Raw genomic sequence first — 14,198 nt, 5'->3', positions numbered from 1 at the left:
AAGTCGGGAGAAATATATTGTAAATCGGGTTGGCGGGAGATCGGTCGAAAATCGGGAGACTCCCGCCTAAATCGGGAGAGTTGGCAACTCTGTTCTAAAAGTTGTATTGCCAAACTGGCAAAAATTGTTTTTGTTATCGCCAACCAGGCGTGGAGATAGATAGTAAAATCGTCAAACTGACGTTGGTAAAATTCCATTGTATTGCCTAACTGGCAAAGGTGTTTATATAGTTATAGCTAATGATGCTTGTGAATAGTGAGTTAAAACTTCAACCCGACGTAGCATTATATTATTTTGTACCAACCTGGCAAAGTTGTTTAAATAATTCTCTCCAATTGGTTAGTGTGAATTTCGTATTCGAGAAATTAAATCTCACCAGAAATTATATATTTTTAATACAAGTACGAGCTTTTAGATTGAATTTCAAAAAGAAGCCTATTAAAAGTAACTTGTGTCAACATGTCATTCTTAGCTAGGAGTAAAAAACAGGATTTAAAAGTACTAGCAGAAGAGTTAGGTTTAACCATGAAACCTGAATTTAAGATTGCTCAATTGCATAAACTGATTACGGAAAGTCCCGATTATGATGAGGAGTTTACTCGAGAACTACTGGCTGCAATTAGAGAAGAAAGGGAACGAAAAGAAGAATGCGAAAGAGAAGAAAGAGAAAAGGAACGCGAGAGAGAAGAAAGAGAAAAAGAACGTGAAAGAGAAGAAAGAGAAAGAAGAGAAGAACGCGAAAGAGAAAGAAGAGCTTGAAAGAGAAGAGCGAATTAGAGCCTTTGAGCTACAGAAACTTCAACTGGAAGCAATGGCTGCCACAGCACAGCCGGTAGAAACTACGCAGTTACCTGAGCAGCCTTTAAAAATCAGAATTCACGATGTCATGCCACGTTTCAACCCTAAAGAAGATGAAATAAGTTTATTTCTGGTGTTATTTGAGCGTCAAGCTAAAATAATGAATATACCTGCTGAAAATCAAGTGACTCAACTTATTTCATTGCTGCCTCCCGACGTTGTTCAGCTTATTGCTAGAGAACCAGAAGAGGACGCGAAAAAGTATGAATATGTAAAAACTTTACTGTTAAAACGATTTAAATTAAGTGCGGAAAAATTTCGACAACTATTTAATAAACACCAAAAATCTACTGAAAGTACTTGGTATGATTTCTACTATGAATTAAAGAATTATTTAGAAGGATGGCTTAATGGATTAAACATTAAAACTTTTGAACAGCTAAAAGGTCTCATGCTGGTTGATCAAATTAAAAAGCGCACTTCTCCTGATTTCAAAGAACATTTTATGGTGAGTGGACTAACATAATTTCACCCACTGAGATGGTTAAGAAAATTGAAAATTTTGAAGATATGAGAAAAACAGTAAAACCGAAAATTTCTGCCAATCAGACTGAGAAAATTAACAAAGGATCATTTAAACCGCGTTATGATAATTTTGTGAAAAAAATAGAGCATCCGCCTCATTTTAAGCATTCTGATAAATGGGACGATTCAAAATACCAGAAAGATCACCGACAAAGAAGTCAATTTCAAAACAAGAACCAAGAAAATTTATATGACAAAAGGTATAGACCACGTTGTTTTGAGTGGATCATACGAATATTTTAAGCCTCAGTGTCCTCGCTGAAAACCAAATGAAAAGATAAATTGCGTATCTTCGAATGATGATTTGTTAGAGACATATACAATTAACGGTTTAGTTAATGGGCATGAAATGCCTATTCTTCGAGACACAGGAGCCGATGTTATTTCTCGGAAATACATAGATAACGCAAAAATGACTGGAGAACATGTCTGGGTACAATATCTTTTAAATGACCATTTAGTGTGTCTACCGTTAGCGGAAGTTGAAATTAATTGCGAATTTGGTCATATAAAGACAAAGGCAGCTGTTGTTACAAATGATCCAGGCAGATATGTATTGGGTAACAAAACTGCGCAATTGTTCAAAAGTAAATCATTCTTAAATTTAGAAAAAATAAATGCAGTTTTGACACGATCTCAAGTAAAAAGATCTCATGAAGATGATCGAAGCAGAGAAATTGAAATGGAGAAACTAGAAGAACTGAAGTTTATTGAAACTGATGAAGATATTTTACCTCAAGCTGATGAGGAAGACAAGGAACTTAAGAAAGCGATTAATGTTAATTCAAAGGAATTAATTGAATCTCAGCATCAAAGCAGAGATCTAGCGTCATTGCTTAACGAAGCTAAAAATGAAAATTCCAGCAAGACAAATGATTTCAAAGTAAAAGAAAATGGATTGTTGGTGAAAAAGAAAGTAGATAAAAATGGAAATGAAAGGGAATTAATTGTTATTCCTGAAAAATATAGGGATCAAATAAAGTCATTATGTCATGATAGCAGATCTGGACATTTAGGCTTCGTCAAAACTAAAGACAGATTAACAAGATACTTTTACTGGTCTAATTGCTATAAAGAAATAGAAGAGTATGTTAAAACTTGCGATCCATGTCAAAGAGTGGGAAAATCTAATGATAAAGCCAAAGCACCTTTGACTTTAGTACCAATTATTGCAGAAGTATTTTCAAAAATTAACTTTGACGCATGCGGTCCTTTACCAATAACACCGAATGGCAATAGATATTTAATTACAGCTATTTGTTTAGCTTCAAAATATCCGAATGCTGTACCTGTTCCTAATATTAGCACAACGTCAGTAATTGAAGCCATGTTACAAATATTTAGTAGAATGGGTTTCCCAAAAGAAATACAAAATGATCAAGGTACCTCCTTTATGAGCAATCTAGCCATTAAATTTGTAGAAAAATTTGGAATAAAAGTAACTAGAAGCTCAGTACACCATCCGCAGAGCAACCCTGTTGAAAGATTTCACCGAACAATCAAACGAATTTTAAAAGTTTTATGTATCGAAACAGCCCGAGTGGGAGAAGCAAGTTCCCGCAGCTCTATTTGCTTTAAGAACAATAACGCACGAGAGTACGAGATTTACACCTGCAGAATTAGTATATAGTCGAAATCTTAGAACACCTGTAACATTATTATATGAACAATGGATGAATCCTGAAGACGAAGGAAATAATATTGTTGAATACGTTTTTCAATTGATAAATCAGTTAAAATAATGCAAAGAGCTGGCTACAGATAAAATGCTGGAAATGCGAACCAAAAGAAAGGTGTGGTACAATCGTAAAGCTATAAAAAGAGAATTCTCTGAAGGGGATTTAGTATTAGTTGTATCAACGAATAAACCAAACAGACTAGCAGTTGAATGGAAAGGTCCTGGGAAGGTTGAGAAGAAATTATCCGAAACTAATTATGTTGTGAGTTTCGGAAAAAAAAATGACTTTAACCAAGTCTCCCATGTTAACATGCTAAAACCCTATCGTAGACGAGCAGAATCGGTTAACCTTATGATTAGAGAAGATCAGTCTGAAATTGATGATATGGAGGAAAATTTCCCAACAATTGACTCTGAACCAACATTGTTCGATTTTGAGGACATCAAAGAAAATAGCTCCTTAAGTGATAAGCTAAATGAACAACAGATTCAAGAATTGCATGATATGCTGCTGAAGTTTTCAAAAATATTTTCTAATAAACCTGGAAAAACTCATTTAATAATGCATGATATTCAATTGACAGAAAACACCCCAATCCATTGTAAACCATACAGAATGTCTCCTAGACAAACGGACATATTAAAAACAGAAATCGATAAAATGCTTCAGCATAAAATAATTGAAATAGGAGATTCAGATTACACTTCTCCTATGATTTTAGTAGAAGTAGCAGGGAGGGATCCAAGACCTTGTATCGACTATAGAAAATTGATTAAATTGACTAAAACACAATTCTTCCCTTTACCTAACATCGAACAACGAGTAGAAATAGTAGCAGGCGCAAAATATATAACTTTTTTGGATTTAACAAAGGGATACTGGCAAATACTTTTAACACCTAATGCTCAAAGATTAGCCACTTTTGTTACAAGTTTTGGCACATTTAGACCTCTACAGATGCCTTTCGGACTTAAAAATGCACCATTTTCATTTAGTAAAATGATGGCCGAAATCCTTCACGGTTGTGAAAACTTTGCTGTTCCATATTTAGATGATGTGGCAATCTTTTCAAACACCTGGGAAGAACGTTTAAGTCACCTGAAAGCCGTTTTGTCCAAAATAAAGGACGCTGGTTTAACTATTAAACCAATAAAATGTAAATTTGCTCAAGATAGAGTAAAATATCTAGGACATATTGTAGGTCGTGGTATAAGAATGCCAAGTGAAGTGAAACTAAAAGCTATTCTTGATTTTCCAGTGCCATCCACAAAAAGTCAAGTCAGAGCATTTTTAGGATTAGCGGGATATTATAATCATTACATTCCCATGTTCTCATCTATCGCAGCACCTTTAACAGAAACTTTGAAAGAAAACTTAAAGAAAGGGAAAATAAATTGGACAGAAGAGTGCACAAAAGCATTTGAAGAGCTAAAGGAGAAACTGTCTCAAAGGCCTATACTACATGCACCTGATTTCAATAAGGAGTTTATTTTGCAAACTGATGCGTCAAACTCTGGTATGGGTGTCATTTTAGCTCAAAAAGATGAAGGAGACAATGAACATCCAGTATTATACCTCAGTAAGAAGTTTACAGAAACTGAAAAAAAGTAAACACAGAAAAGGAATGCGCCGCCATAATATTTGCTGTAAAGAAACTTCAATGTTATTTAGACGGGCATACTAAATTCCTCATCATGACTGATCATAATCCCTTAGTTTGGCTCAAAAATAATGTGAGTCTAAATCCACGACTTATGAGATGGGCACTGGTACTACAACCCTACAATTACACGATCGTTCATCGAAGTGGTAAAAACCATAAAAATGTAGACGCATTAAGTCGTACTCCCTAGCCTGATTAAATAATTTGTTTCTCTATATAGATAAAAAAAAATATTTTGTTCCTTCCTCTCTTCTTCAGTGTATGTTATTATGTTATTTCTTGTTTAATTCTCCTTTAAATGCTTGTATTTTAATTCTGTGTTGTGTTGATATTATTGTTTTAAAAACTGTAAACTTTAATTTATAAAAATATAAATTAAAGTTTATCTGGAGGGGGGAGAGGTTGTAATATCTTGTTATTTAATAAATAAATATAATTATTGTTGAAGTGGCAATGCCATATTTGTATCAAACCGTTACTCAGCAACGAGAGATATTGTTTTAAAAAGATTTAGTATTCTGAAGATTTTGCCAGCTAGGAGTAGTATTAAAATTTTGCCACTTAAGAATTGTATAAAATTTGTCTCACCGAGAACTAGAAATAAAATTTATGTTCTACTAAGAAGATTGTCTGTTTTGTAAATTACTGCAAAATACATTACAGTCTTAATAAATTGGAGGTTCCACCGAGATACTGGAAATTAGGAGTGCAATTATCAATTTCGATGGTGCTGGTCTCCTAATCCCAGAAATTTACTGAATTTTTTACAAGTTTGCTAATACCAATTGCCAAGTTTGTTTATTTCAAGGATAAATGGATGTAAGAAGTCTGCCGTTTTAAAGCCAGATTTGAAGCGGATCATTCAAAGGTTATCTTCTGTGCTTCTGTAACTTGCGTCTGAGCAAAAACTGTCAAAAATAGGATACTGCTGATCTCTGAAGATAAGATTAACTTTTGGTTTTCTTAAAAAAAGATTTTATTGAATTTTAATACTTTGTTTCAGAATTATAGTTTATCGTGTAAGATTTTGTTTAAAATAACTAACTCTAAAAATATTCAGCTTAAATTTTATAATTGATATTTGTGGTAAAGAAGTATTTTGAAGTTATTATTTATGCTTTACTTTTATTTGTATTGAAATAACTGTGTAAGCAAAAACTGTCAAAAATAGGATACTGCTGATCTCTGAAGATAAGATTAACTTTTGGCAACCAGAAACTTTTGGCCTAGCAACCAGAAAATGCAGCAATTTTTTTTAAAAAGTGCCGAGTAGCATAACTTCAGAAAAAAAAATTTTCCAGTTAATGGAATATATGAAGAAATGCAAATGAAACTAGACGAAGATGCACTGATGACAATGCCCAAATTATAAATGGTGAAATGTATAACATGGTTTTACATCTAGAAAATATCATCACTGATAGGGAAGGAAGTGGCAAAATGGCTACTGAAAATGAAAAGGTTTCAACTGACTTACGTGATAATTCTGGACACAGCAGTTACAGGACTTGAACATTGGAATTTGAATGAACAAGAAATTACATCTCTCTATAAAATTAAAGAGAAAGTTTTAACATAAAACAACAAAATTTCTCAAATAATTTAATTAAAAGAAATGTTTAATGAAACAATTTTTTGGTGGGGGGGATAAAATTTGGTTGTGTTTGTATATGAGTTGGAAAAGACCAATTACAGTTTGGATTTGTTTTCCAAGTAATCACATGCTTCATTTCTTATAATGTAGTAGTGGATTATATGCATTCATATTTGATTTTCAGTTGGTATCCTCCAAATTTCAGCAGTTTTGGTTGGATATGAATGTATGATGGTTTTTAAACATATGTATAAAAAAGTTTTTGATTGATATTCATTTAAAACATTTGATTGCGTGTGTATTTAATTATGGCAAAGCAGACTAGGGCTATCTGCCTAAGGGGAGGGATGCCTTCATGGAGGACTTTCTAAGGGAAACTGGCTCGTATACACGTTACACATGGGGAAAACCACGAAAACGCCCATGCAGCCAGCCCGTTCGCGGGATTCGAACCTCGGACCGAACTCCCAGTGTTCAGCGACTTTACTGCTCGGCCGCTGGTGGGCCCTCATTTGATTGCAGAAATTTAGAAATCACGATCTACTTTTATCTAAAAAAAATTTTTTTTTTAATTTCAGATACGCATTTTTAAGTCAACTTTCCTTATATTCAATTTCCCTCCCCCCCCCTAAAAAAATCAGTTTTAAATGTATTTTCCAAATGCTGGAATATGAAATACAAATATGCACAAAAATACTGTATTTTTGAATTGTCAAGAAAGTCTTGGAAATTTTCATCGTAACTTGATGAACAATAAATAAAACAGCTAGAATTCACTTTTGAGATACATACATTATTTTGAGAAATGGTATTTAATATATATTCTTAGCATCAATTTTAATTTAAAAGTAATTATAATCATGAAATTTAATATGCAGTATACTCATTCAAAAGTAATACTTCCTTCTAATATAATAACTGTTTAAACACCAATTTCAGTTTAAGGTAGGTAAGCAATTTATAATCTGTTTATCATTTCTATTAATTTGTTAATAATAGTGTCCCTGGAATTTCAAATTTTGTTAAAATATTAACAAATATATTTCAAAATTGCAACTATTTATACAATTTGAAAACCACCAGCTGCACTAACTGTATCTTACTTCCCAGCAAAAAAAATTCTTCCCAATTTTGAACTTAAATTTTTGTCTCCTATTAACTTAAGTATGTCTAAAGTATAAATTCAACCACAGACAGTTCATTAAAAGACCAAGGTAAAAGCAGATTTATTTTCAATATTTCACTAAATTGACTACATCAAAACCAGCATTTGCGTTAACTATGTTTTATACCAGAGTTTCTTAAACTGTGGGTCGTAGGGGAATCGCTAAAAATTTTAGCAGTTTTAATATTTCGTTAACTTATAATAATAATTTTAAAATTACCAAATATTTTTACACAATGTATCTGAAAATAGATACAGACAACGAAAAAACGAAAATGTTTTGACGCATTCTTTTTATAATATAAACGTTCATTTTACTTGCTTTGCATGTGATGCTGTCATTTCGTTGGTTATTTAAAATTTTCACATTGTTCTGTGTCTTAAAATTAGAAATTAAAGTTATGTTCTGTGTCTTAAAATTCGAAAATTAAAGTTAATGACCTAAAATTTTAATAGTATGTTACAGTACAAGTGAAATAATTTAGTTTCACTTACACATACGTTGGATTTGTGCAATGTTTATGGGGTCCAGGGGTCATAAACTGAAAAAAGTTTAAGTAACCCTGTTCTATACAATTATACTCACTTGGCCCTGGAGAAAAAAATGGACAGTTTTGTTTCCCCTTCTCAATTTAAGACATGTTCATATAACAGCTGATATATATATTTTATCAACAGGCCAAGTACAGAAGTGATTTATTTTAAGCATTCCATTAAAAAGTAACAAAACTCATAAAATATTTTATAAGAATGTTTTATTTACAAAACATGAAATGATGAATGGACAAATATGGATGTTTCACACATATTAACATTTCCCAGTACATTTTTATAATACTGCAAAGCCTTGTTATAAAGTAAATGAAATTATCAATGTTATAAATATTTACAAAAAGTATGCATTATTTAGTATATATATATATATATATATATATAACGAAATAATCTAAAAGATACTGCTATAAATATTTGAACAATTTATAAATATTTACAATTTATTTTTAAATAAAATTACCAGATTTAGAAACTGCAGGATTACATATTTTTAGATAAAACTAGTGTCCAAAACTTTGAATTACAAATATTATAATTTATGAATAACTCCATTTTCATTCTGAGAATTAACTGCATAAAATTTACTAAATTAAATATCCTTACAAAAAATGCAGTTGTCCTTTTTCATTTTAGATATTTTGTCTACATTAAAAAAGGAGAGATAGGTTGATATCTCATTTGCATTTTAGCTAAGAAGTTTTATAACAAGCAATTTTTTGAAAAACAGATGACTGTATTAATTAAAGTAAAAAAAACAAGAGGCCTATCTACCATTTTTCCTTTCAATAAAACCAGCTGAAAGTTATCTATACACTGCATAATTCCAAACAAAATAAACTAACATCCACAGCTTCTTGAGGTAAAGAATAAGTTTCTTCTTGTGTAAAGAAGAAACACAGATTGTTTCTTCTTTAAGTTTTATACAATATTGTAAATCACATGACACCACTTCATATGCTTCATTTATAAAGTTCATTAAGTAACATTTATGACTAAGTATGTTTCTTGATGAAATTTACTAAGATTTAACTATTTAATAACTATACAATAGTATACAGTGTGCATAACAGCATAACAAACTCTTTTTTAAAAAAAAAATAACTTGAATATTATCGTTCTAGAAAAAATCAGATTCACCATAAAATCAATAGCATTTTATCATTACCATTTTCAACATGAATAAACTTATAATTTCCATACTAATCTTTTTTAAGTGTGATACATAAAAGACCTCTTATTTTGAACTTTACATAAATACATATATATATTTGCACAGATAAAAGAAACAAATCAAGATGCCTTTTATATCATATTTTACAAGAAAACTCAAAGTATTAATATAAAGAAATCAATTATTGTTTAAAAACACCCTGCATTTTCTATTTTCAGTAAATCCTTCAATGGACATCAGGTCAATAATTACATATCAGATAATAAGTAAATTCATTTTCACAGGCATCGAATACTTTATTTTCAATAAAAAAAAATTGTAAAATTTTATTTATGAAAAATTAATAAACAGCAAAATCTAGTTTTATATGACATGGAAGTTAAAATACTGAAAGTTTTTGTAAGAATTTATCATATCATAAACCATTAATTAAACATAGATTACATAATGAAAAAAGCTGAAAAAAATTCCTTATTAAAATTTTAGGAAAACATTATATAGCATTTTACATGTACACTTTGTAATTCATTAAATATAAATATTAAAATATAATAAAAAATTGACCTTACATCACAAAATAATCTTTGATGTATAATTTCCAAATAAAGCATAAAATCATTCTTATGAATAATATAATTTTAATTACCTGAATGTTCGAAAAATTATACATGGAGTCGGTCCAATTCATTCAAAAAATACAAAATTATTGATGCAAGTATCTTTTTTTCTCAAAATTATTTTAAGATATGCAGGTAATTTAAGTATTTCATGCAAAAGAAAGGATATTTGACAAGTTTTTCTGAAATACATTAATTTAAAATTAATATTGTATAAATTAACCCACATCACAAAATTACATTAAAATTAAATCTATCAGTGAAATACACTTCATTTCGCAGCTTTAAATCAAATAATAATTTAAAAAACTTTAAGTATATCAGTAAAATTGACTAGATAATTTAATTAAGACAAAAAGCACACATTTAAGCTCCATCCCAATTCTGATTGACAGCACCCATGGGACGAAACCCAAAGAGCAGTGAGTAAAGTTTTTACTCATTTGAATAACATTTCAGCGCAAAGCAACAATATAAATCATTACTTCAAGCCATCTTCTAAAACATATGGTGAAAGATACCTAAAAAATTACCTGTGTTTGATATATTAGCATCAGGCCATTCTAAAAATCAAAGCATTTTTCGAAGGTACGAAAAATGCAATAATCTGCACATTCAGTTAAAATCAACACAATGAAAACAACCTTTTTCCTGAATTATCTCTTACATACTTTAAGACACTGCTTTGTGAGACTTCTGAAATATAAAAATCTTGTTATTTAGCTTTGTACCTTTCAATGTCTATGATGTCATTATAAACTAATCAGAAAATGTATTATCTGAGTGTTAAACACCAATATTACATAGCTTAAAGGCATAGTCTATTTGAAATTTTGGTGTTCATTATAATGTTTATAATTTTGAATGCACTAAAAATGATTTTATGGCATAACAGAAATGGAAATACATTTTAGCAAGTTAATATTTATATAATATCAATAAGTCCATAAATAGCACAAAATATAAAATAATACCATGATCTGAAAATCCCATGAATTGTACAAATTTTCTCTAAACACAGCTTTTTTTTTTTTTAAAAAAAAAGGGGGGGAGAGTGCTTGTTTACAAACATTTATTTTACAGTGAATATATTAGAGTGTAATATACATGAAATGAATAATGAAAAATATCCATTTTGATATTTGAACATGAAATTTAAAAAATATTATTACTAAATAACAGGCATACAAAACAATATTTTACTCCTTTAATAAATGCAAATGTGAAATTTAAAGAGAAAAACATTGTTTAGATACAAGAAAAGGCAAGTTTATAAGACATCTCGTAGTTCTTCATGGCAAAAAAATATGAGTTTGGCAAGGTTTTTTCCAGTATATGATAACAAAAATAGCCAATAAAATGTCCACACTTGATGTATGTCCAAGTTCTAAAAAAATGTAGCATTCTGACCAAATAAGACAGCTGAGGTGACAAAAGTGATGAAATTATTTTAGGAATAATTTATCGTGAAAAAAGTTATGAATCCTCGCACATGAGTTGCAAGAGACTTGCCTCCCGGTATTCCAACTCCTAGAAATACACATGAAATTATATCATTCTCATGAACATATCTATGTTGATGGTATTACGGTGATAATGTTATACCACTTTATATTATGCCATATATTTACTATTAGTACAGGTGTATGATATGATTTGTCTAGATAACATGTAATATTTGTGTTTATTAACTTGTTTGTTAGGAACTTGACATGATTAAGAAGTTATTAAAATTATAGAAAAGCAAATGTGGCAAATTTTGTCCCTCACTACTTTACACATAATCCCCATGGAAATACTAGATGGATATTAAACTTGGTATGAACAATAAAAATAAAGCATTGTGCAGACACTGCTTTATAATTTTCAGTTTATGAAATATTTAATGTATAATTTCTTAAATGTTGACTACTGCAATTAAAATCACTATAAAAAATTGCTTAATTTACAGCACATTTAAATTGTGATATTTATAAAATACAAAACTTTCCAAAACAGTGATTCCTCAATTAAAAAAGCAAAAGAATTTTCTTTCATTTTAAATTGCTCTTTCTTTTACAATATTTACCACACAACTGCTAAAAATAGTGCAAAATAGCTGATGAATTTGATAAAATACATCATATTCATCAACATTTCAATGTCAGAATATTAAAACTCACTATTAAAATACGGTTCCTAACAGCTAAAAATTAAACTAACTTTCACTAATGAATAATTTCAAAAAATGAATTACATATTATTACTAGGCAATAATAGCACCAAAGCTATAAATATATTACCACATTTTATTTGTAACTACTAAAAAACAAATTTGCATATACATCAAAGAAACGTCATATAAAAATAAATTCTCAAAATTTCTAACTCAACACATTCCTGACTCCTTTTCTTATTTTGTTTATTAAGCAATCTTGAATTAATAAATATTTACTGTTTTATGATATTTATATAAAATTCATCAGATTTATTTTGGCATTTTTTGCATGCTGTGCAGAAACTAAGAAACCCAGAGATAAAGGGGGGGAATGAAAGAAAGGAGAACATGCAAGAAAACAGGTGAGGTAACAATTACGAAATATAATGTAATAATGACTGTGGAACAGAGTAAAATTAAAACACAGATTTTTATGGTGAATTAAGCATGTGCAATATGCAACAAAGTAAATGCTTTTAGGTTAAGAAATTAGGCTTGAAACATGCACATCTGTCCCCCTCCAAAATTCAATCCTTGGAGATGTGCTTGAACTTAGAATTATTCCATTAGAGAGCTCAGTGGACCCGCCTCTGTTTCGGAATCAGCCTGAAAAAAAGAAAATATGGAAAAATGGGATAGCTATCTATTCAAATGATAACTGCAAAGATCTTGAATGGCAGCATTAAAGTGGAAATAAAAAGAGATACTTCCACCTCAAACTTGATAGAAGTGAGATGATGAAAATCATTAGAACACAAGTACAAAATTACACAAAAATTATATAACTGCACATGCACTAAATATTTCATTACAACTTAACAACTTTTTTAAGCTACACACACACAAAGCAATTCCTTACATTAATTAACTTAGGAAGTTCTTGTCATTGAAGGGGTGGCAGACATGCATCCACATTTTAAAAAATTACAGTTAAGAACTATAAATAGCAGATTCAAATAACAAACAAAATCATATGTTAAAATGCAAAATCTAAATAAAAGACTGCAAATGTTAATAATTAATCACAAAAGTGCATTACATTATTATCAATACATCTATTATAAAATTAGAATTAACTGGGAAATATATGTAAATTCTTAATTACTATGAACTATTAAAATATGTTTAATTACAATCCTAAAAAATAAACCCCAATAATGAATACTAAATTTTTAAAATTCCAGAGAACAGACATTAATGAAATTTTCTGTTTTTAAAATTTTTATTTTGAGCTTCATCATTTTTTAAAAGTTGCTACACACATAATAACCATACAGATAAGTTTCTTTATGAATCATATATTGAAGACAAGTGAAAAAACACCATTCTGAAGAACCAACAACAAAATAAAACAAACAAAAACCTCTAATGAAGACATTTGAGTAAAAGACTAGTTTTTCTTCTAACACAGCAGAGACCAAACATCAACAGACCATAACATGTTTAGGTACTCTGAGCGAGGAGGTAATCTTATAAAACTTATCTGAATCATATATACTATACATAATCACAAATTATAATACATAAAAAAAGGATTATATTTGATCAGAAATATAAAGATTAACTTCAGCTAATTCAAATGCTCGATTAATTACAAAAAAAAACATTTCTGAAATAAAAAAGCACCCTTTTTATAATTAGTAATTTCTGTGCATAGCCATCTGGTACACAAGCTTCTTATGTACTAAGTAAATACTTCACAAAACACAGAGTGGAGAAAAAAAAAACTAGGAAAAGGTGAAACTATTGCCTTTCATTGAGGAAAAGCACTTGCCATCAAATAGAAAAACAACAATGATCAATGTTTTCAGCTGTATACATAAATGAAATAAAAGGCTAAATGTCAAAAACCTAATAGTTTTATAAAAGCATGGAAGGTATGTTGTTATGTTATAACTCCAAATGTCTCGAGATGCAATAATTAATGTGATTTCTTTTTCTTTATTAGCTTATGTTCACCTCTCAGAGCGCTAAATGACGTAATCTATGTTTTGGGGCAATCTGCCAACTTTAGAACATCAGTTATATAGTCGTAGTAATGTTAATGTGCTTACCTTTTCCATTCTCCTAATAAACGTTTGTTATCCTTGCAATGAAGTTATAATTCAATTTATTTATATAACAGGTTATGGGCCCCGTAATTAGAAGAAGTCTTTCATAAAGGCGTATAATAA

The 14,198-nt window shown here is 29.8% G+C and overlaps 1 protein-coding gene across 9 annotated transcripts in view; it reads right to left on the bottom strand.

Moving 5' to 3' along the window:
• Window positions 1-7,526: 7,526 nt before the first annotated feature.
• Window positions 7,527-14,198, bottom strand: part of per (period circadian regulator) — an 86,211-nt gene continuing 79,539 nt past the window's right edge. For 8 of the 9 annotated variants that reach the window (XM_085817707.1, XM_085817699.1, XM_085817703.1 and 5 more), the window contains one exon: window positions 7,527-11,357. In XM_085817707.1, coding sequence (XP_085673833.1) covers window positions 11,304-11,357 — 54 coding nt within the window. In that variant the 3' untranslated portion in view covers window positions 7,527-11,303. The other variant, XM_085817706.1, reaches the window with a different exon arrangement.

Source organism: Stegodyphus dumicola, chromosome 5 (assembly GCF_044657685.1).
Source record: "Stegodyphus dumicola isolate Sdum_Otavi_A_Nest chromosome 5, ASM4465768v1".
NCBI classification, from domain to species: domain Eukaryota; kingdom Metazoa; phylum Arthropoda; class Arachnida; order Araneae; family Eresidae; genus Stegodyphus; species Stegodyphus dumicola.
This window is presented reverse-complemented; position numbering and strand designations above follow the sequence as displayed.